This window comes from Pseudophryne corroboree, chromosome 2 (genome assembly GCF_028390025.1).
Source record: "Pseudophryne corroboree isolate aPseCor3 chromosome 2, aPseCor3.hap2, whole genome shotgun sequence".
NCBI classification, from domain to species: Eukaryota; Metazoa; Chordata; class Amphibia; order Anura; family Myobatrachidae; genus Pseudophryne; species Pseudophryne corroboree.
Genome location: NC_086445.1, coordinates 588,978,058 through 589,002,340, shown reverse-complemented (window position 1 = coordinate 589,002,340; position 24,283 = coordinate 588,978,058). Strand labels below are relative to the sequence as shown.

Here is a 24,283-nt window from a genome sequence, read left to right as displayed (position 1 = left end):
TCAGAAAGGTATTTCAGTGTGTGGGTTCTCCCTCTCACGAATTTAACCCTATTTAGGGCCGCATTAATACAAACACAGTTTGTACAGATCTTTGGCAGACGGAAGCAGCTTAGTATGTAGCTATCTTCCTATATGCACTTATCTAAGTATAATCAAGATCTGAACATTTCATAATTTTTGGGGGGAATATATTTCCCAGTTGACATATCAATGTTTGGTTATGTCTCATTTTATTGCTTTGTTGAGTTCCCATGTATTCAAAGAGTAGAAATATAGACAACATTATCAACTTTTAGGGACATCACTTATCTATAGACATTAAGACAATTTAAGAGTGCGCCCAAACAAGAGTCATACTTTTCTCTTTTCTTGTTCATAAACTGAGGGTTACTCAGATGTCCGATGGTCATACAGATGATCCGATGCTGTGTCCTCGGATGCAGCAGCGGATCACCGAAGTCGGCAGTTGGTGTCCCTGAACTTAAGACGTCTCTTGCAGCTTTTTTATATTTTAGCACAGCCACTGCATACAAGGATGCCGCAGCTGTGCAAGTCGTGTCCATCCCTGAATCAGGCCCTTACAGTCTCAGCCCGATTCTGATGTAGTTATCACTGTTGCAGCTTTTTGTTTTAAACTAAACACATAATATAATAGCTAACAGGGATTACACAGATATGCAGCCAGCTGGTAAAGCAGCAGTTTAGGTCGGATCACTCCCATTCACTTCCTCTGATGAACCTACAAAACTAATGCTATGTTGCAACGCATAGAGGATTGCAATTACTCTAGATGTGCTTTGTCACGTTGCTATGCTGAAAAATGATTATGAATGATCTGCTGATTTAGTATGTCATTCTATTTAAAAGAATTTGGACAGCGCTGTCTTAAAGGATATGCCCCACTTTATGGATATAACTTTATATATGGTTAGACACTCCACTAGTGGGTGTCAATACATTCTGGAGCCCTTGCCCTTCATGGGGCAGATATGAGTATACAGAGACCTGTGACATATATTAAGGACAGAATTCATTTGATATATAGACCTCATGTTGAAAAGCCTTCTGTAAAAGTCACTGTTTCTACTGGAGACTTGTAAAAGCAAAGACCCACCCACTAAAGTAGCTGAAAGGTAAGAAACACAAGGGATCATAGTCCTAGTTGAGAAACGGTGATTTATTGGCTTATGTAATAGACTATTCTTGGCAACCTACTTGGAAAAACATGCATGATTAGGTTCGTCAGCCACTCCACAATCTCCAGGACAGCTTTCTCACCAAGCTGCTCATTGGGTACATGTGGGGTATCATCCCTAAAAGGCATAGGAGAGACACATACTGGTAAGACAAGTTGTTTCTTTATTGCATCTTTATAATCCTTGTTAATAAGCACTGAGTTGACAAACAGAAAACCCACTTTCCTTAATTTAATATAATTATCATTAAAAAAATTTTTTTACAAAAATAAAAAAAAAGACTATTTTTTTCCAAAAGGGATAAAACAAGGTGATTCAGAAAAACTGTCTATTTTAATATTATTTTGTAGTCAAAACAAAGACAAATTATTAACTATGCATGGCCTCTGTGCAGAACATAGTAAGAGGGATAAACACCCCCTTGTGGTAAATGTAAGCACTAGCACTTCCCCAGTTTCTTAATTTTTAATTAAAAGTGGGGAGTTTTTTAATCTTGCATTATTCAGATGAATATATACATTTTAAAAACATTTTGTTGTTTCAGGACCCGCTCGCTGGGACCTGTAGGAAACTATCAATGTTACATTTTTCAACACTGTCATGGCCTAGGACAGGCCTGGCCAACCTGTGGCTCTCCAGCTGTTGTAAAACTACAAGTCCCATCATGCTTTGCCACAGTTTTGCTATTAGGGAAGGCTAAAACTGTGGGAGGGCATGCTGGGATGTGTAGTTTCACAACATCTGGAGAGCCACAGGTTGGCCAGGCCTGGCCTAGGAGGTGTATTGGTTAGATATGACTCCTATTGTTAATACTTTAACTAGGGTGCAATCCTCATTAAAATTAATCTCATGGAACGTTGAGGCTCCAAACTCCTCGGTTAAGAGACGTAAGATCTTAAATCACTTGAAGCGTCTTAAACCAGATATCTTGTTTTTGAAGAAACACACTGGGATATCAAAGATCCTAATACACTTAGGGACTCATGGAGAGGGGAATTTAAGGTTTCTTCTTTTATTGCAAAACGCAGGGGTGTTCTAATTCTGTTTTGCAAGAATCACCCGTATGTTATAAAAGATGTTTGGCTTGATCCTAAGGGCCATTTCTTTTTCATAAAACTCTTAATGTTCGGTCCCATGTATACTTTAGCTACGATTTACGCTCCTACGAGTCAACACAAAAAGTTTTTCACAACTATCTATTCGAAACTACAATCTTGGGTAGAGGGTGAACTAATAATAGGTGGAGATTTAAATTGTGTTCAATCTAGAACGTTGGATAGATCTTCAAGGGTTGGTCAGCATAGTGAAGGGAGCTATACTACCCCTGTGTCTATACTAGCTGATCATCTGCAATTATGTGATCCCTGGAGGTGCCAACATCTGCTATCTCGCGAATACACCTTTAACTCCCACCCCCATCATACTTCTTCAAGAATAGATTACTGGTTATTATTTAGGTCCGTTTATCACAAAGTGTTGGATTCTAGTAACAATTTTATAACCTTATTGGATCATGCGCTGGTGTGGTTCACCCTGTCTATAAAAGACCCAATGTTGACATCATATAATTGGAGATTCCCCTCCTACTTAGCCAAATCCACAGACTTTCGTACCCATTTCGAGAGAGCAGTTTTTATATTGAGGATAATAAAGAACATGTTGATGATATAAATTTGTTTTGGGCAGCAGCCAAGCCTGTGGTTAGGGATCAAATAATGGAATATGTAGCCAGGAAACGAAAGAAATTTAATGCAACTATCGCAGATTACTGTAAACGGTTGGCAGCTGCTTATGATAATTTACTTTTACATGTGTCGGCTGAAAATAGACAAATATATTTGGCTGCCAAGCAATTATATGACACCTTGTGCATGGAGAAAGCCCAGTTCACCTACGATGTCCAACATAACAAATATTTTCGTGACTGCAATAAATCTGGGAGGCTATTGGCGAATTTAATTAGTTCTCATACAACCCCGTCTCGTATTTTACAACTTAATACACCCTCGGGATTGTCTGTCACTGATCCTGTGGAGATCTCGCAGTTACTCCAGATATATTCTGAACACTTATATGCTGCTCCACCGGATTTTCCCTCTGAAGGCTTACATTTCCTTTAACAGGCAGACATGCCGACACTTACTCATGAGGAAAGAGAATTTTTTACTGCTCCAGTCACTGAATTGGAGTTGTCCCCTGTTATCAAGTCTTTGGTTAAAGGTAAATCCCAAATGATCCATGACCAATTACTACCTTATCTTATATCTATATTTAATTCCTTACTTTCTGGGAAGCCACCACCCCCAGGATTTACTGAAGCCAAGATAGTTGTCTTTCCAAAACCTGGAAAAGATCCCACGAAAGTACAATCCTATAGGCCGATATCCTTATTGAATCAGGATTTAAAACTGTTCACTAAACTGATGGCCCAGCACCTACAATCCATTCTCCCCAGAATCTTTCACCCTGCACAAAATGGATTTGTTAAGGTATGAAACTCCGTGCACAGTGGGGGTCATGCCGACCCGTTCGCACACTGCTTTTTTTGCAGCCGTGCGAACAGGTCCAGAATGCGCAAGCGCAGTAGATGCAATGCGCAGGCGCGTTGCTGCCCGGCGATGGGGAACGTCGGTCAGCGACTGAATTAACTAAGAAAATAATCGCTGCTGCGATCGCAACAAGATTGACAGGAGGAAGGCGTTCCGGGGTGGCAACTGACCGTTTTCTGGGAGTGGAGTGGAAAACACAGGCGTGTTCAGGTGTTTGGAGGGTGGATGTCTCACGTCAATTCCGCGACCTGACAGGCTGAAGTCAGCGCAGTGGGTGAGCAAGTCAGGACCTACTCCTAAACTGCACAAAATGCTTTTGCATAGCTTGGCTGCACAAGCGATCGCAGCCTTGCTATGCAAAAATACACTCCCCCATAGGCGACGTCTAGTTGATCGCACGGGCTGCAGCATGCGATTAACTCGGAATGACCCCCCATGTTCGTATGTTGGTCACAGCCATACATCGCATTAATCATCTTGACAATAAAGAAGCTATTATAGTTAGTTGTGATGCCGATAAGGCTTTTGATAGGGTTTCCTGGTCCCATATTCTTAGAGTACTCCAAATGCAGCAATTTGGTAAGGGTTTTATAGATCTTTTTCAAATGCTATACACCTGCCCTACCGCACACCTGACAATCAATGATTTAAATTCACCGTTGTTTAGGGGAACCCGTCAGAGATGCCCCCCCCCCTCACCTCTACTTTTTAATTTGGCATTAGACCCGTTAATTCGTACCTTCTTTAATGATAATATATGGAAAGGGATACAGGTAGCGGACAAAGAAATCAAGGTCTCGGCTTTTGCAAATTACTTATTATTATTAGTGATGAGCGGGTTCGGATCCTCGGGATCCGAACCTGCCCGAACTTCACCTTTTTTTGCACGGGTCCGAGCAACTCGGATCCTCCCGCCTTGCTCGGTTAACCCGAGCGCGCCCGAACGTCATCATCCCGCGGTCGGATTCTCGTGAGATTTGTATTCTATATAAGGAGCCGCGCGTCGCCGCCATTTTTTACTCGTGCATTGGAGATGATCGTGAGAGGACGTGGCTGGCGTCCTCTCAGTTTCTATGTTCAGTGGGCTGCAAATATCTGTGCTCAGTGTGCTGCAAATATCTGTGCTCTGTGTGCTGCAAATATCTGTGCTCAGTGTGCTGCAAGTGCAAATATCTACGTTCTCTGCCTGAAAAACGTTCCATTAGCTCAGTGTGCTAATTGCTTTATTGTGCAGTATTATATAGTAGGAGGACAGTGCAGAGTTTTGCTGACCAGTGACCACCAGTATTATACGTTCTCTGCCTGAAAAACGCTCCATATCTGTGCTGCATTGTAGTATATAGTAGGAGGACAGTGCAGAATTTTGCTGACCACCAGTATAACTATATATATAGCAGTACGGTACAGTAGTCTACTGCTTTACCTCTGTGTCGTCAAGTATACTATCCCATCCATACCTGTGGTGCATTTCAGTTTTGCACAGTTTGCTGACCACCAGTATATAATATATAGCAGTACGGTACAGTAGGCCACTGCTCTACCTACCTCTGTGTCGTCAAGTATACTATCCATCCATACCTGTGGAGCATTTCAGTTTTGCACAGTTTGCTGACCACCAGTATATAATATATAGCAGTACGGTACAGAAGGCCACTGCTCTACCTACCTCTGTGTCGTCAAGTATACTATCCATCCATACCTGTGGTGCATTTCAGTTTTGCACAGTTTGCTGACCACCAGTATATAATATATAGCAGTACGGTACAGTAGGCCACTGCTCTACCTACCTCTGTGTCGTCAAGTATACTATCCATCCATACCTGTGGTGCATTTCAGTTTTGCACAGTTTGCTGACCACCAGTATATAATATATAGCAGTACGGTACAGAAGGCCACTGCTCTACCTACCTCTGTGTCGTCAAGTATACTATCCATCCATACCTGTGGTGCATTTCAGTTTTGACACAGTTTGCTGACCACCAGTATATAATATATAGCAGTACGGTACAGAAGGCCACTGCTCTACCCACCTCTGTGTCGTCAAGTATACTATCCATCCATACCTGTGGTGCATTTCAGTTTTGCACAGTTTGTTGACCACCAGTATATAATATATAGCAGTACGGTACAGAAGGCCACTTAGCTTAGTCACACAGCTACCTCATTGCGCCTCTTTTTTTCTTTACATCATGTGCTGTTTGGGGACTATTTTTTTGAAGTGCCATCCTGTCTGACACTGCAGTGCCACTCCTAGATGGGCCAGGTGTTTGTGTCGGCCACTTGGGTCGCTTAGCTTAGTCACACAGCTACCTCATTGCGCCTCTTTTTTTCTTTGCATCATGTGCTGTTTGGGGACAATTTTTTTAATCTGCCATCCTGTCTGACACTGCAGTGCCACTCCTAGATGGGCCAGGTGTTTATGTCGGCCACTTGGGTCGCTTAGCTTAGTCATCCAGCGACCTCGGTGCAAATTTTAGGACTAAAAATAATATTGTGAGGTGTGAGGTGTTCAGAATAGACTGGAAATGAGTGTAAATTATGGTTATTGAGGTTAATAATACTATGGGATCAAAATGACCCCCAAATTCTCTGATTTAAGCAGTTTTTGAGGGTTTTTTGTAAAAAAAAAAAAACACCTGAATCCGACAAAAAAATTTCAGGGAGGTTTTGGCAAAACGCGTCCGAATCCAAAACACGGCCACGGAACCGAATCCAAAACCAAAACACAAAACCCGAAAAATTTCCGGTGCACATCACTAATTATTATACATCAGCAACCCAAAATCCGCTATGCCTGGCCTGCAAAAGATCTTGGCTGACTTTCAAATGATATCTGGGTTTTTTATTAATTCCGATAAGTCAGAAGCTTTAGCTTTCCATGCCAATGCTAAATTGGGAAGGACCTTACCATTTCCTTTTCGTTGGACCCAAGAATATTTAATTTATTTAGGTCTGAGATTTCCTGGCAAACCATCTGATTTATATTCAGTTAATTTCTCTTATCTAATTAACCAAATGAAATCTGACTTTGACAAATGGAAACACCTACCGTTATCTTACATTGGTAGATACCATTTGTCAGTGCCGTAACTAGGCATTTTAGCGCTGTGTGCAAGATACCATTTGTCAGTGCCGTAACTAGGCATTTTAGCGCTGTGTGCAAGAAACGATAGTGGCGCCCCCCCCCCCCCCCAATGTAAGATAGGGGCAGTGCGCGCCGTAGGCGCGCCAAAAATATATAGGGGCGTGGCTTAATGGGGAAGGGGCGTGGCCACAAAATAATAGCAATTCATACTACGGTGCACAGTAGTCTACATTATTCAAATTACGCTGCACAGTAGCGCCACTACACCAGGTACAGCCCCTTTTATACATTACAATAGACAGCGTCCCCCTTTTTACACATTACAGCAGCCAGTCCCCCTTTTTACACATTGCGGCAGCCAGGCCCCCTTTTTACACATTGCGGCATCCAGGCCCCCTTTTTACACATTACGGCAGCCAGTCCCCCTTTTTACACATTGCGGCAGCCAGTCCCCATTTTTACACATTGCGGCATCCAGGCCCCCTTTTTACACATTACGGCAGCCAGTCCCCATTTTTACACATTGCGGCAGCCAGTCCCCCTCTTTACACATTGCGGCATCCAGTCCCCCTTTTTACACATTGCGGCATCCAGTCCCCCTTTTTACACATTGCGGCAGCCAGTCCCCATTTTTACACATTGCTGCATCCAGGACCCCTTTTTACACATTGCTGCAGCCGGGACCCCATTTTACACATTGCGGCAGACGAGACCCCATTTTACACATTGCGGCAGACGAGACCCCATTTTACACATTGCGGCAGACGGTGAGAGAGAGAGAGAGAGGGAGAGAGAGAGAGAGAGAGAGGGAGGGAGGATATACTTACCTTCTCCCCGCTGACAGGCTCCTCGTGCAGCTTCCTCTCGGTGCAGGCTGTGTGAGGTGAGGAGGAGGGAGGGGGAGCAGGGAGCAGCAGCAGCGCTATTTGATTGGTAGTAAGCGCCGCTGCAGCATCCCCCTCTCCTCCTGTATTGGTTGCCTGGCGCTGCTGTGGATGCTGGGGAACCGCATCCCAGCATCCTTAGCAGCGCCGGGCAGCCAATACAGGAGGAGAGGGGGATGCTGCAGCGGCGCTTACTACCAATCAAATAGCGCTGCTGCTGCTCCCTGCTCCCCCTCACTCCTCCTCCTTCTCTCCGCTGCCCGGCGCTGGACCTCTTCTCCCTACACAGCGGGGCGCACGGCGCAGACTTCGGCGGCATGTAATGAGTCAATTTGACTCATTACATGCCGCTGGCCGTTGCGCCCTCAGGGCAACTGCGCTGTGTGCCAAGCTCCCTTGGCACACACGTAGTTACGGCCCTGCCATTTGTTTAAAATGGTCTCCTTTCCGCAGCTTCTCTACCCAGTCCAGATGCTACCCTAACCATGACATTACCTCTATCAATAGAGCTATTATTAAGTTTATATGGATGGGGAAACGACCTAGGATTTCATTATTTAAACTACAGCAACCTCTGCTGTTGGGGGGCATTAATCTACCAAATATTCAAGATTATGCTCTAGCTTCTAATCTAACATATGCCTTGGATTGGGTAGGTGGTGTCGATACTATGTACATCAGACCCTGAACCAGGCATTTCTCACAGGAATTTCGTTAGAGACATTTTTGCAAATGCCAATATTTTCCCTACCACAGGAGATAAAGGAATATCCCTTGCTATATGCTCCCTATTTGGCCTGGCGTACTTCTCGTAAAAGATTCCATTTATCGACTGCCTGTTCCTTTTTTTTTGCCATTGATCAATAACTATGATTTCCAGGGCGGTAACGCAGATGTAGTTTTGGCACCTCCAGGGTTTGCGTCTAGTATATCAGTTTTTAGGTGAAGATTTTACTTCTGTTCTTGCATTGTCCCGACTCAAGGAAATGTTTCCTAACCTATGCTTTCCTATGTTTGCCTACTTACAAGCCCGTAGTTATATACTAAAGTTGTTGACTGAACTCATGCCAACTGAAAGAAATCATACGTTAAGTAGGTTAGTTATTACTGGTAAGGGTAGACCTCTTTCCACTTCTACACTATATAATCACATTCGGAAAAAAACTAGACTTATCGGTGGCTGCTACAGGCTTAACTAGATGGAGAGATTCTTTCCCTGATCTCACAACCCAAGATATTGGCCCTCATTCCGAGTTGTTCGCTCACAAGCTGCTTTTAGCAGCATTGCACACGCTAAGCCGCCGCCTACTGGGAGTGAATCTTAGCTTAGCAAAATTGCGAACGAAAGATTCTCTAAATTGCAAATAGAAATTTCTAAGCAGTTTCTGTGTAGCTCGGGACTTACTCTGCCACTGCGATCAGTTCAGTCAGTTTCGTTCCTGGTTTGACGTCACAAACACACCCAGCGTTCGCCCAGACACTCCCCCGTTTCTCCAGCCACTCCCGCGTTTTTCCCAGAAACGGCAGCGTTTTTTCACACACTCCCATAAAACGGCCAGTTTCCGCCTAGAAACACCCACTTCCTGTCAATCATATTACGATCACCAGAACGAAGAAAAAACCTCGTAATGCCGTGAGTAAAATACCAAACTTCTTAGCAAATTTACTTGGCGCAGTCGCAGTGCGAACATTGCGCATGCGCAATTAGCGGAAAATCGATGCGATGAGAAGAAAATTACCGAGCGAACAACTCGGAATGAGGGCCATAGTTAGACCACAGGTTCTCAAACTCCGTCCTCAGGACCCCACACAGTGCATGTTTTGCAGGTCTCCTCACAGAATCACAAGTGAAATAATTAGCTCCACCTGTGGACCTTTTAAAACGTGTCAGTGAGTATTTATTACACCTGTGCTCCTGCTGGGTTACCTGCAAAACATGCACTGTGTGGGGTCCTGAGGACCGAGTTTGAGAACCCCTGAGTTAGACTATCGGTCCGATTAAATAAACAATTGGTTTCAGCCACTTTTGCAGCAATGTAATATAATATTAAATAGGGCCTATTATACCCTGAAATTACGATACATAACGGGGATGTCTACTAACTCTCAACTATTTTAAATGTTCATTACCTGAGGCCGACATTACCCATTGTTTATGGTTGTGTACTATACTACAAAAAACTGTCCATATACCATTTACAGTTACTAAGTAATGGGCCATGTGGAATTATCCCTCTCCATCCCACACTCCTAAATTCACACTGGGTGTTTGCCTCCTTTTGGCTAAGATAGCAGCCACAGCTAAAAAAAACTATCCTATCCCAATGGATACAATCTGACCATATCTCCATGTTGCTTATGCTACCCAGGTTACTTTATGTTTACCATATGGATTGGGTCGAGTATACTCTAGATTTGGAATCGAGAGCATGTAAGTTTCTCTAACGTCCTAGTGGATGCTGGGGACTCCGTAAGGACCATGGGGAATAGACGGGCTCCGCAGGAGACAGGGCACTTTAAGAAAGAATTTGGATTCTGGTGTGCTCTGGCTCCTCCCTCTATGTCCCTCCTCCAGACCTCAGTTTGAATCTGTGCCCGGACGAGCTGGGTGCTGCTTAGTGAGCTCTCCTGAGCTTGCTATAAGAAAGTATTTTGTTTAGGTTTTTTTATTTTCAGGGAGATCTGCTGGCAACAGACTCCCTGCATCGTGGGACTGAGGGGAGAGAAGCAGCCCTACTCTCTGAAGATAGGTGCTGCTTCTTAGGCTACTGGACACCATTAGCTCCAGAGGGATCGTACACAGGATCTCACCCTTTGTCGTCCAATCCCGGAGCCGCGCCGCCGTCCCCCTCGCAGAGCCGGAAGACAGAAGCCGGGCGAAAGAAGCAAGAAGACTTGAAAATCCGCGGCAGAAGACTCCAGTCTTCAAACTGAGGTAGCGCACAGCACTGCAGCTGTGCGCCATTGCTCCCACACTACACCCACATACTCCGGTCAATGTAGGGTGCAGGGCGCAGGGGGGGGGGGCGCCCTGGGCAGCAGTTAGGACCTCTTGGCAAAAGTTGGGCATATATACAGTTGGGCACTGTATATATGCATGAGCCCCCGCCATTATATTATACAGAAACGCGGGACAGAAGCCCGCCGCTGAGGGGGCGGGGCTTCTTCCTCAGCATTCACCAGTGCCATTTTTTTCTCCACAGCTCCGCTGAGAGGAAGCTCCCCAGGCTCTCCCCTGCAGATTCACGGTAGAAGAGGGTAAAAAGAGAGGGGGGGGGGGCACATAAATTAGGCGCAAAAACATATAGCGCTGGGGTGTGTGCTGGCATACTCTCTCTCTGTCTCTCCAAAGGGCCTTGTGGGGGAACTGTCTTCAAAAAGAGCATCCCCTGTGTGTGTGGTGTGTCGGTACGCTTGTGTCGACATGTTTGACGAGGAAGGCTATGTGGAAGCAGAGCGGGAGCAAATTAATGTGGTGTCTCCGCCGACGGCGCCGACACCTGATTGGATGGATATGTAGAAGGTTTTAAATGATAATGTTAATTCCTTGCATAAAAGGTTGGATAAAGCTGAAACCTTAGGACAGTCGGGGTTTCAGCCCATGCCAGATCCTATGTCGCAGAGGCCGTCAGGGTCTCAGAAGCGCCCACTATCCCAGATACCGACACGGATTCTGACTCCAGTGTCGATTACGATGATGCAAAGTTACAGCCTAAATTGGCTAAAGCCATCCGTTATATGATTATAGCAATGAAGGAGGTGTTGCACATCACAGAGGAAACCCCAGTCCCTGACAAGAGGGTTCATATGTATGGGGAAAAAAGGCAGGTGGTGACCTTTCCCCCTTCACATGAGCTAAATGAGTTATGTGAAAAGGCTTGGGAATCTCCAGATAAAAAACTGCAGATTTCCAAACGGATGCTTATGGCGTATCCTTTCCCGCCAACGGACAGGTTACGCTGGGAATCCTCCCCTAGGGTGGACAAAGCTCTAACACGCTTATCCAAGAGGGTAGCCCTGCCGTCACAGGATACGGCCACCCTAAAAGTTGCTGCGGATAGAAAGCAAGAGGGTACCCTGAAGTCCATTTATACACATTCAGGTACCTTACTAAGGCCGCCAATTGCGTCGGCCTGGGTATGTAGTGCTGTAGCAGCATGGACGGATACCTTATCTGAGGAACTTGATACCTTGGACAAGGATACTATATTGATGACCCTGGGGCATATAAAAGACGCTGTCCTATATATGAGAGATGCTCAAAGAGACATTAGCCTACTGGGCTCTAGAATAAATGCAATGTCGATTTCTGCCAGAAGGGTCCGGTGGACTCGGCAATGGACAGGTGATGCAGACTCAAAAAGGCATATGGAGGTTTTACCTTACAAGGGTGAGGAATTGTTTGGGGAGGGTCTCTCGGACCTGGTCTCCACAGCTACTGCTGGAAAGTCAAATTTTTTGCCATATGTTCCCTCACAACCTAAGAAAGCACCGTATTACAAATGCAGTCCTTTCGTTCACAAAAAGGCAAGAAAGTCCGAGGTGCGTCCTTTCTTGCCAGAGGCAGGGGCAGAGGAAAGAAGCTGCACAACACAGCTAGTTCCCAAGAACAGAAGTCCTCCCCGGCTTCCACTAAATCCACCGCATGACGCTGGGGCTCCACAGGCGGAGCTAGGCCCGGTGGCGGCGCGTCTCCGAAATTTCAGCCACAAGTGGGTTCACTCCCAGGTGGATCCCTGGACAATAGAGATTGTGTCTCAGGGATACAAGCTGGAATTCGAGGAGATGCCCCCTCACCGATACCTCAAATCGGCCCTGCCAGCTTCCCCCCTAGAAAAGGGAAATAGTGTTAGCTGCAATTCACAAATTGTATCTTCAGCAGGTGGTGGTCAAGGTTCCCCTCCTTCAACAAGGAAAGGGTTATTATTCGACCATGTTTGTGGTACCGAAACCGGACGGTTCGGTCAGACCCATATTGAATGTAAAATCCCTGAACATATACCTGAAAAGGTTCAAGTTCAAGATGGAATCGCTCAGAGCGGTCATCGCAAGCCTGGAAGGGGGAGATTTTTTGGTGTCTCTGGACATAAAGGATGCATACCTTCATGTCCCCATTTATCCATCTCATCAGGCGTACCTCAGATTTGTGGTACAGGATTGTCATTACCAATTCCAGACGTTGCCGTTTGGTCTCTCCACGGCACCGAGAATATTTACCAAGGTAATGGCGGAAATTATGGTGCTCCTGCGAAAGCAAGGGGTCACAATTATCCCATACTTGGACGATCTCCTCATAAAGGCGAGGTCCAGAGAGCAGTTGCTGATCAGCGTAGCACGCTCTCGGGAAGTGTTACAACAGCACGGCTGGATTCTAAATATTCCAAAGTCACAGTTGATTCCTGCGACTCGTCTGCCCTTCCTGGGCATGATTCTGGACACAGACCAGAAGAGGGTTTATCTCCCGACGGAGAAGGCTCAGGAGCTCACGACACTGGTCAGAGACCTATTAAAACCAAAACAGGTGTCGGTGCATCACTGCACGCGAGTCCTGGGAAAGATGGTAGCATCATACGAGGCCATTCCCTTCGGAAGGTTCCATGCAAGGATCTTTCAATGGGATCTGTTGGACAAGTGGTCCGGATCACATCTTCAGATGCATCGGCTGATCACCCTATCCCCCAGGGCCAGGGTGTCTCTCCTGTGGTGGCTGCAGAGTGCTCACCTTCTCGAGGGCCGCAGATTCGGCATTCAGGACTGGGTCCTGGTGACCACGGATGCAAGCCTCCGAGGGTGGGGGGCAGTCACACAGGGAAGAAATTTCCAAGGGCTGTGGTCAAGTCAGGAGACTTGCCTTCACATCAATATCCTGGAACTAAGGGCATATACAACGCCCTACGTCAAGCAGAGACCCTGCTTCGCGACCAATCGGTTCTGATTCAGTCAGACAACATCACCGCAGTGGCTCATGTAAACCGCCAAGGCGGCACAAGGTGCAGGGTGGCGATGGCGGAAGCCACCAGAATTCTTCGCTGGGCGGAGAATCACGTAAGCGCACTGTCAGCAGTGTTCATTCCGGGAGTGGACAACTGGGAAGCAGACTTCCTCAGCAGGCACGACCTCCACCCGGGAGAGTGGGGACTTCATCAAGAAGTCTTCACGCAGATTGCAAGTCGGTGGGAACTGCCACAGGTGGACATGATGGCATCCCGCCTCAACAAAAAGCTACAGAGGTATTGCGCCAGGTCAAGAGACCCTCAGGCGATAGCTGTAGACGCACTAGTGACACCGTGGGTGTTCCAGTCGGTTTATGTATTTCCTCCTCTTCCTCTCATACCCAAGGTGCTGAGAATCATAAGAAAAAGAGGAGTGAGAACAATAAGAAAAAGGAGTGAGAACAATACTCATTGTTCCGGATTGGCCAAGAAGGACTTGGTATCCAGATCTGCAAGAAATGCTCACAGAGGACCCATGGCCTCTGCCTCTAAGACAGGACTTGTTGCAACAGGGGCCCTGTCTATTCCAAGACTTACCATGGCTGCATTTGACGGCATGGCGGTTGTACGCCGGATCCTAGCAGAAAAAGGCATTCCAGATGAGGTTATTCCTACGCTGATAAAGGCTAGGAAGGACGTGACGGCTAAACATTATCACCGTATATGGTGAAAATATGTTGCTTGGTGTGAGGCCAGGAATGCCCCCACGGAGGAATTCCAGCTGGGCCGTTTCCTTTACTTCCTACAGGAGGGAGTGACTTTGGGCCTAAAATTGGGTTCCATTAAGGTCCAGATTTCGGACCTGTCTATTTTCTTTCAAAAAGAACTGGCTTCTCTGCCTGAAGTTCAGACGTTTGTAAAGGGAGTGCTGCATATTCAGCCCCTTTTTGTGCCTCCAGTGGCACCTTGGGATCTTAACGTGGTGTTGAGTTTCCTGAAGTCACACTGGTTTGAGCCACTTCAACCGTGGAGTTAAAATTTCTCACGTGGAAGGTGGTCATGCTATTAGCCTTGGCTTCAGCTAGGCGTGTGTCAGAATTAGCGGCTTTGTCACATAAAAGCCCCTATCTGGTTTTCCATATGGACAGGGCAGAATTGCGGACCCGTCCACAATTTCTGCCAAAAGTGGTGTCATCTTTTCATATGAACCAACCTATTGTGGTGCCTGTGGCTACTCGTGACTTGGAGGATTCCGAGTTACTAGATGTGGTCAGGGCTTTGAAGGTTTATGTGGCCAGAACAGCTAGAGTCAGGAAAACTGAATCGCTGTTTATCCTGTATGCATCCAACAAGCTGGGTCCTCCTGCTTCAAAGCAAACTATTGCTCGCTGGATCTGTAACACGATTCAGCAGGCTCATTCTGCGGCGGGATTGCCGCTGCCAAAATCAGTAAAAGCCCACTCCACAAGGAAGGTGGGCTCTTCTTGGGCGGCTGCCCGAGGGGTCTCGGCATTACAGCTTTGCCGAGCAGCTACTTGGTCAGGTTCGAACACTTTTGCAAAGTTCTACAAGTTTGATACCCTGGCTGAGGAGGACCTTGTGTTTGCTCATTCGGTGCTGCAGAGTCATCCGCACTCTCCCGCCCGTTTGGGAACTTTGGTATAATCCCCATGGTCCTTACGGAGTCCCCAGCATCCACTAGGACGTTAGAGAAAATAAGATTTTACTTACCGGTAAATCTATTTCTCGTAGTCCGTAGTGGATGCTGGGCGCCCGTCCCAAGTGCGGACTTCTTCTGCAATACTTGTATATAGTTATTGCTTAAATAAGGGTTATGTTATGGTTGCATCAGGGTTGATCTGATGCTCCGTTGTTGTTCATACTGTTAACTGGGTAAGTTTATCACAAGTTATACGGTGTGATTGGTGTGGCTGGTATGAGTCTTGCCCTGGATTCCAAAATCCTTTCCTTGTACTGTCAGCTCTTCCGGGCACAGTTTCTCTAACTGAGGTCTGGAGGAGGGACATAGAGGGAGGAGCCAGAGCACACCAGAATCCAAATTCTTTCTTAAAGTGCCCTGTCTCCTGCGGAGCCCGTCTATTCCCCATGGTCCTTACGGAGTCCCCAGCATCCACTACGGACTACGAAAAATAGATTTACCGGTAAGTAAAATCTTATTTTTTTGATTTATGGCTATCACACATTCTCACTTTATCAGACACGGAAAAGGATAACATTCGGAAATTTGTTAGATTAATCTAACATCCTTTCTTGTACAACTTCTCTTGTTTGTTCTTATTGTGTACTCTGACATAATATGCAAATTGCCAGACAGCGATATACTCAACCATACTTCCTTGATTGTACTCTGTTACTACTGATCATATATTTCCTCCTATTGTATCATATGTGCCTGCATTGTTTTGTATAGTATTACTGTTTACCTTTATTTGCCTCAATAAACATATATTTAAGAAAAACCAAAACATTTTGTAAAAAAAATTAAACTGGTAAAAGTCATATAAATTGCCTTTTAAATAGGAGCTCAGTACTGTTATGGGTATGGGTCATTAGGTCGACTCAACTTAGGTTGACAGTCATTAGGTCAACCACTGATGGTCGACATGGGCATTAGGTTGACATGTACTAGGTCGACAGGTGAAAAGGTCGACATAAGTTTTTTTACTTTTTTGGTGTCGTTTTCTTCGTAAAGTGACGGGGAACCCCAATTGGTGCACCATGTCCCCTCGCATGGCTCGCTTCGCTCGCCATGTTTCGGGCAAGATGCCTCGCTTCACTTGGCACAGGTTACCGTTCCAATCGTTGTCCATGTGGATCGTCAAGTATGGGAAAATAAATAAATATATTTTTTTTTGTGAAAAACGCACGTCGACCTTTTGACCTGTCAACCTAGTACATGTCGACCTTCAGTGGTCGACCTAATGACTGTCAACCTAAGTTGAGTCGACCTAACAAGCGTATCACTGTTATAGGTTCTAACAATATAGAATATAAAATTAGGCACAAGATGTATAACAAAAATCCACAAGTAACCAAAGATTGCAAGATACATATTAAGTGCAGCTCCTAATACAGACATATCAAGCCTAAAGATGCAGAAAGATAAAATATTTAGATGGTTGATACATCATATAGTGCTAACACACAAAAAAATAATAAAATGTATGCAATGTCTCACCAATCCATATGATTGTAAACATATAAAAATGTACTGGACATAAACAACAACACATAGAAAACAAAAATCCCTCACCTCACATTTATGTTACAATAAAATAATTTTACTCCACCTATTTATATTAACACCCTGGCAATAGTTGTCTAGAAGATGAAATGATAATTGATTAGAACATGATCCCTATATAAACTGACTCTGACTGGTTCAAAATATAAATGACAAACAGAATGACATCAAACATATCCCTGGAGGGTTCCAAGTGAATATAAAATGGTAATGTACACGTTCATAAATTGCACTGTTCATGGGCGTAGCTATTGTGGTTACAGGGGTGCCATTGCTATTGGGCCCAGAGGCTTAGGGGAACCCTGACCAAGGTTACATACTCTAGTTGAGATGCAGTTAATTTGCTGGCAGTCGGGATCCCGGTGGTCAGGATGCCGATGACAGAATCCCGACTGCTGACAATACCGACAGCCGGAATCCCAGCTCATAGGGGCTATTCCCACTCGTTGGTGTCCACAACACCCATAGAGTGGGAATAAAACCTGTGGTGAGTGCAGCCAGCCCACAAGGGGCTGTCGACATACTGGCAGTCAGGATGCCGTTGTTGGTATACTGACGGCTGGCATCCCAACTGTCTGTAAATCATACTATACCCCTCTAGTTGCATATCTGACTCTCAATATTGCCTGCTAAGCAATTGGGTCTGACTCGTTCAACAGCATGAATGGGGTGACATTCCATTTTCCCTGAGAAAAGTGTGTAGAGGGTGTTATAATGGTAAGGGGGCACTGTAATGTGGCATAATCAGATGTGGATGGCAATGTTATGTGGCATAATCTGACCTGCTCATTGTAAATTGGTAGAATATGAACTGGAAGACACTATAGTGTTACATAACGTGAACTGAGGCACTGTAATGTGGCTGTCACAGTCTGGCGGATCGGGTTCCGGGACCAGCAGTACTTACCTGTCCGAATGCTCTGGCGCGGTCCCTCCGGCGGGGGTTCGGGCTGCTGGCGAGGGGCACAACTTGCAGGCATGTCTGGGAGGAGAGGTCTCAGAGGCAGCAGCAAACATTTGTGCAGCTTCCAGCTGCAGAGGTCCGGGATGGGCGTCGCCGCCTTGGAAGGGTCAGCTAATCTAAAACACTCAGTCACCTGCAAGGTTTGCAAAACCAATGGGAAACAGTCTGCAGGTATAAATCTAGGGATTTCTGGGTAAGCAAATTGCCAGTGCAACGTCTCACACACAGCCTTGTGTGTGCTAGTTCCCTGTGCTCCACAGCATTGCTTCTAAAGCATCCTGTTTCCTGAGTTCTCTCCTGGATTGCTGGATCTACACCCGGTTATTTCTCCTCGCATGCTGACCTCTCCGAGTCACCATCCCTCTCAGCGAGTCTCAGTTACCCCAGTCTACAGTCTTCCTATCCGGGTTTCCGCCAGACGTTCGTCCACAGACGTACAGGTCCTGCCGACGCAACCGCTCTAACAAGTAAACAGCTAGGGCACCTGTGAAACCTCCTTTAAAGCTCTATGGAAAAGACTTTCATTCAGCCTGCTCGGCTAATCCTGCCTAAAGTCACCGATACCAAACCGCAAGCCACAATTCCGGATTCACAAAACCCAGTCCCCGTGACAGTGGCAGAATATGAAGGGGAGGCACTATAATGTGGCATCATTTGAATAGGGGGCAGTGTAATGTTTTTAGTATCAGGAGTTTTACCTCCGGTCTGAGGTCCCGGGGGTTACCTTCCCGGTGGTTGTTGCGGCTTCGGTGGCGGGGGGGCTGCTGCGGCCAGGTCCCCTGCTATATGAGTGCGGAGTCTGTGGAGCTGAGTGCTCCACAGACTCTGATTCCACTCTGTGTCAGGCCAATTTTGTGCTGCTTTCCCTTACAAAAAGGGTCTGGTTCAGAGTGAGGGTGCCAGTGCTTCAAGTTACGTTCCTGAGTAAGGTACTCTAGCTCTGTGCTCCCAGATTGCTCCAGGTGCCTGGTTCTGGTTAAGTTATCGTCTGACGGTTACCTATTGCTGCAGCAGTCCCATTGCTTAAAGCCTGTCACTACTCGTGAAGCGCTCAAGGGGGCCCAGGTTGTATAGGAGCTCCGGGTGCTAAACAGTAGTTCCCGTGGACATCAGTGTTCTCCAGCCTTGTCTTAAAGTCACAGCTACAGTCTTCAGTTCTTCATTCAGTGTTCTCCAGTCTCGTCTTAAAGCCACAGCCACAAACTTCAGTTCATCATACAGAGTTCTTCAGCATTGTCTTTCAATAATTAACCTTATTCTTCAGCTCAGTCATTTGGGAAACCTCAGTCTTTGTGAACCATCGTTACTTCATTAAATCTTATTATGTTCATGAAATAATCTAAGGCACTACTATGGAGTATAACATTAATTAGGGCACTACTATGGTTCATGAAATAAACTATGGCACTACTATGGGGTATAACATTAATTAGGGCACTACTATGGTTTATGAAATAAACTATGGCACTACTATGGGCTATAACAATAATTAGGGCACTACTATGGTTCATGAAATAAACTAATTAAATGTTCCTAATTCGGCATTCCTAGGGTCTGCTATTCTATTAAGTCAGCGTATCGGATCCCTAAATCTAGCTAAAGCAGCTGTTATAGCTGGATTTCAGGATTTTATCCATTTGTATGGGCTCAATGGGCAGTTGCCCAAGGGCCCCAGAAGCATAAGGGCCCTAGGCTTTTTCAAGAGGTACTAGATTTTTGAAAATCGGTCCTGGGGAACCAGAGATATTCGACTTCAAAGCAGTGGTCCCCATCCGAGCCTGTTAATTGCTCTTCCCAGCCAGATATCTCAGGTACTATCTTTCTAAGGATATAATCCAAAATCTGGGACTCTCCCCTCCCGGTCAACACTGGCAGCTTATCTCTGCTATGGCCAGAACCAGAGATATCATCCTTCCAGCAGCTGGTCCATGCTCCAGCTCACACGCCTGGTATGCAGTTTTTTGTTGTTTTTTTTGTCAGTGAATTGCTCTGGCTCCTGAACTCTGATCCCCAAGTCTCCAGAACCATCTGAAAGGTGGGAATCTCTAGATTTTTTTTTCCAACTGAGAGCTATGAAATCTATTTCCAGGAACTGGAGATATCTGCAGTCAAGCAAGCTGCCTGCCACCGGAAAATTATGAATATTAAGCCCAGTCCACTATCCACCCCTCCCCTGCGTATTAAACACCCCCTACCACCCTGGAAGTCATGTACCGGGGCCCTTCATTCAGCCCAATGCCCCCTTCTACAGTTAAGTGTTCTCCCTCCCGCCCCATCTCCCACCATCTGTGCAGTAAAAGAGAATTAGCAGAAATTACTGCTCCAGGTCTTACATGCTGAGTGGAAGATAGAACACCCCCTACCGCCTGCTGGACATCAAAGCTGCCACTGATAGCATCTCCCCCCCACACCTACCGCTTGAGAATGGGTAGTTGCTCCAGTGCATTGCTTTGCCAAAGGGCCTACACTGCTGATGCTTTCACATCATGCAATTCCTTTACTTGGTCTTTGCAAACTGTGGCTCAGAAATTTTGCTCTTTGCACCAATATCATATACAAAACATATCATGTAGACATTTAATAACAAGCTTTTTCAAACATCACAGTTAGGATAGCTTAATAAATACAGAACATGGAGATATGCAGAGTATGTGCTTATTTGCTTGCTAAGCCCTAACTGAGATGTCCATTTCCACTCAGCTTTAGAGAAGTGAACTTTCACTGGGCAAACTTTTGTAGTATTCCAGATTTACATGAAATGCCTAAAGAGTGGAACTGTTATGTCAAAACATTACTTACAAGAACTTTAACACCAACCCCTTTATTAATAACATATTTTATATCTTTCTCCTACTATCTTCCTAAAATAAGGGACAATAAATTATTGGGGGAAATGTAATTAAATACAGTTTTATTGGTGATTTCAAACCCACTGCAATGTTCAGCAAGTTTAAATTACTGGTGGATTCAGCCAAAACTGACAGAAAATGTCTCTGACCAATAAGATTGCCAAACCACATGGCATTTCAGTGATCTGTCTGGCCAGATTATACTACATATTTAATGTGCCTTTTTATTGAGTTGTAACTAATTAATTAAGGATCTTAAATAAATAATAAATATGAAAACATTCATGGGGAAAATTAATTAAAAAAAAAAAAGTTTAATTAAGAGGACAATATAATTTATAAATTAATTAACAGGGAAACTTTAATTTGGGCCATATTAACAAATTGACGATGGAGGTACCAACCGTATTACACACTTGATGCACTACAAGTGCCAGCATTCTGGTGTCTCCTTTATTTATGATTGCCCCTTTATTATAAAGCAGTTTGATCAGTCTTACTGGCAAGAGGCACCGAGTTGGCGCTTTGGAACTAGCCCCAAAATTGCAGAAACTGTAGATTTGAGCATATTACTTTCCATTAAATGTTTCCAGGGCTTGATAATTATCTGAATAGCACTGTATGAACATTTATTTAAAAGAGCATGTGTACTATAATTCACCCTTTTTATTCATACAGTAACAAGTGGATGTACAGTATGTACTAACAGTAGTGTAGACGATAGCTCCTTGGAATGCGAGATGTGTGACAGGGAGGACAGTGACTAGTGTGCCTCTCATATCTCACGCTAATGCACTTTGTACTTACCCAGTCCATAGAATGAAATCTGGATCTGGCAGTATTGATTTCATTGCATATATGGATGAGTTAATAAGGGCGCCTGGAGAGTCACACAAATAATTCCCCCATTTCCCTGCATTTGTAACAGGTTGATCACCTGCAGAAGGACATACTTTCCCAGGATCAGAAGTCACTGTGTAGTTTGGATCCAAATGCAGATCTGTGAGATGCCAGAAATAACCTAGGCAAAAATAAAATGTCCTGCGTTATTTAGGAATTTACAGTATCACTTTCCCCTTCATTCCACACGGTCTCCTTACACATATCTGTTTACCTCTTTCTGACAAGCTGATAACATGGCAAACTGCAAGAAGCAGTACGATGAGACGATTCATCCTGTGGAAGCGCTGTGTCACAACAGTGTGTTTACGGATTTTAACCTCCTCCTTCTGATCTAGCTGACTTATTCCTGTGTGATCTGTATTCAGGAAGTGTTCAGTATTAATCCTGTATGTGCTATCTCTTCCATATGATAAAGCATGCAAGTCTCATCAACAAGGGTTCACGTCAAACCCCTTTACCTTGAGAACAATTTTACAGCTTAATTAGCTAAAGACATATTATCAGTTTATTGAAGGAGATATAACAAAGCAGATGGGGACTGTACTCAACGACCTCTACAAGTCCCTAGCAAATACATAGAAATGATAAACTGAAAACAGGCAGGCTCAGCTGCATAACGCTGATATCTGTTCCAAATAATAGAAGAATGACAGTGTATATTCAGGCAGTGTTGGACTGGGACATGAATGGCCCATCAGTCCAATGAAATGGCTGAGGCATGCTAAAAAGGGGTGACAAGTCACTTCTTGGGGGCGGTAGTCATCAACTTGAGAGGCATGGTCACCCCATTGGGCTTCACAATTGGAAACATCAGTGACAAAACAAAACTGGGTAATAAAAGACAGACAGAGAGGTAGGAAGGCCCTGCTCACAAGCTTACAATCTATAGGGAAATAGGCATTGATACACAAGGATAGATGCTACCTATTGCATAATGGTCCAGCCAGGGCAGGCCTGGTAAAGTGATATCTATGGTGCCCCCCTCCCCATCATCCCTTTTCAACACACTAATATACACACACTTTGCTGGGGCTTATGGCAGAAGACTCTCCCATTGTGGCTGAACGGGAATCTCTGCCTGGACAGTACTTCACCGGGCTGCTGTCAGGAAGGCCTGGCAGCATGTGCGTTGGGCGGGAAGTGGACCGACACACGATTGCGGGTCATACTGCAGGGGTCTCTTGAGATAGCCTGCCTGAGAGGAGAGCCGTGCTGCCTGGAACAGAGCCGGGCATTGACACAGGCAGCCCGGCTGAGCAGTAATGGAGCGGGAGCCAACACTGTATGATACAGTCACATAGCAATGTTGGCCAGGGTTCAGGAAGATGTGAAGTGAATAAAGACAAAATGTGTAAGGTTATGTGTGGACTGTACAGAGGGGATGTAATTGAGTAGGATAACTTATGAAGGTTATGTGGGCAGTTCCAGAATTTGAAAAGCTGCCTGAAGAGGTGAGTTTTCCAAGGTTTGGAGACTAGAGGAGAGTCTTATTGTGCATGGGAGGGCATTCCACCGAGAAATTTCTGCAGTCGATAATGGGAGTGAATAATAAGTGTGGATGAGAGATACAGACCTTGGGCAGAGCGGAGAGGTAGGGTTGGGAGAATTTTTGAGATAAGCGAAGAGATGTATGTTGGTGTAATTTGGTTAATAGCCTTGTGTGTAAGAAAAAGTATTTTATATTGAATACGGTAGAAAACAGGTAACCAATGTAGGGACTGACAGAGTGGATCAGTAGATAATGAATGGTTGTGGTGTGGAAGATCAGCCTTGCAGCTGCATGTGTGAACTACCGCTAACCAATTGTGTCACAGCTGTATGTGGTGCGAGTCATTCCTGTATCTTCCCGCCTTCGCCTGCCTCAGCCGCTTGAAAGCCTCTGGGTGGTGCCCTCCAAATGGGTTGGCAGAGGGATGAGGACAACCCAAAAGAACCCCCTTACAGAAAGTCACGACTGGTTAAGACAGTGACTACGGTTCTATCTAATATGGTAAGGGAATCACAATGCTAATAATCAACATAATTGCTGACTAAATCAAATACATCTCACACATATAAAGTCAGGGTTAGAATGCAATATAACTTCAGTTACCACAGTGTCTCGCCTCAAGATAACGTTTGGTTAGTACGTTTGCATATGGCAGGATACATACAGTTAGTACATTTTACATACATCAATCTAAACACAACTGATTCATTACACAGATCAGATCATTTACTTTTACCGATCAGTGCCACTTAGGTCCCTGCTTGAGTTGGCTGCTTCAGTGTGCCAGCTTTCACCCGCAACGGCGTTCTGCTGCGACACATGCTCGTCCCTGCACCCGTCTGTGAACGCTTCCTGATGCCTGCGCTTCTTCACACAGCAGTCAGTCTTCAGCCCTGCTCTCAGGGACTTTCTCTCCCTGTAGCACAACACTTCTCTTCCTGTCCCAACCTGGCTCTGCTCTGCTCGTTTCCACCACACACACATGCTGTTTACTTTGTCCTCCTCAGACCCCCACCTGTGAATTCAGGGGTCATCCAATAGCAGGCAGGGGCTGCTGATGTCACAGAGGGGATTTTGGCTAACCTCTGCAGCCTGATGCTCAACTGAAAAAGGGCAGTAATTCCTGGGATGCCACACATGCAAAATGGATTGTAGTGGGGAGAGTT

At 45.3% G+C, this 24,283-nt stretch overlaps 1 protein-coding gene across 5 annotated transcripts in view; it reads right to left on the bottom strand.

Moving 5' to 3' along the window:
• The window catches only part of SMPDL3B (sphingomyelin phosphodiesterase acid like 3B), a 93,855-nt gene extending 69,773 nt beyond the window's left edge, over positions 1 to 24,082 (bottom strand). The window contains exons 1-4 of one of the 5 annotated variants that reach the window (XM_063954565.1): positions 23,848 to 24,082; positions 21,840 to 21,983; positions 21,533 to 21,746; positions 1,216 to 1,313 (exon numbers count right to left, since the gene is read on the bottom strand). In XM_063954565.1, coding sequence (XP_063810635.1) covers positions 1,216 to 1,313; positions 21,533 to 21,746; positions 21,840 to 21,900 — 373 coding nt within the window. In that variant the 5' untranslated portion in view covers positions 21,901 to 21,983; positions 23,848 to 24,082. Of the gene's footprint in view, positions 1 to 1,215; positions 1,314 to 21,532; positions 21,747 to 21,839; positions 21,984 to 23,847 lie in introns of those variants that run through there. The other 4 variants (XM_063954564.1, XM_063954567.1, XM_063954566.1 and 1 more) reach the window with 4 other exon arrangements.
• Positions 24,083 to 24,283: the final 201 nt, after the last annotated feature.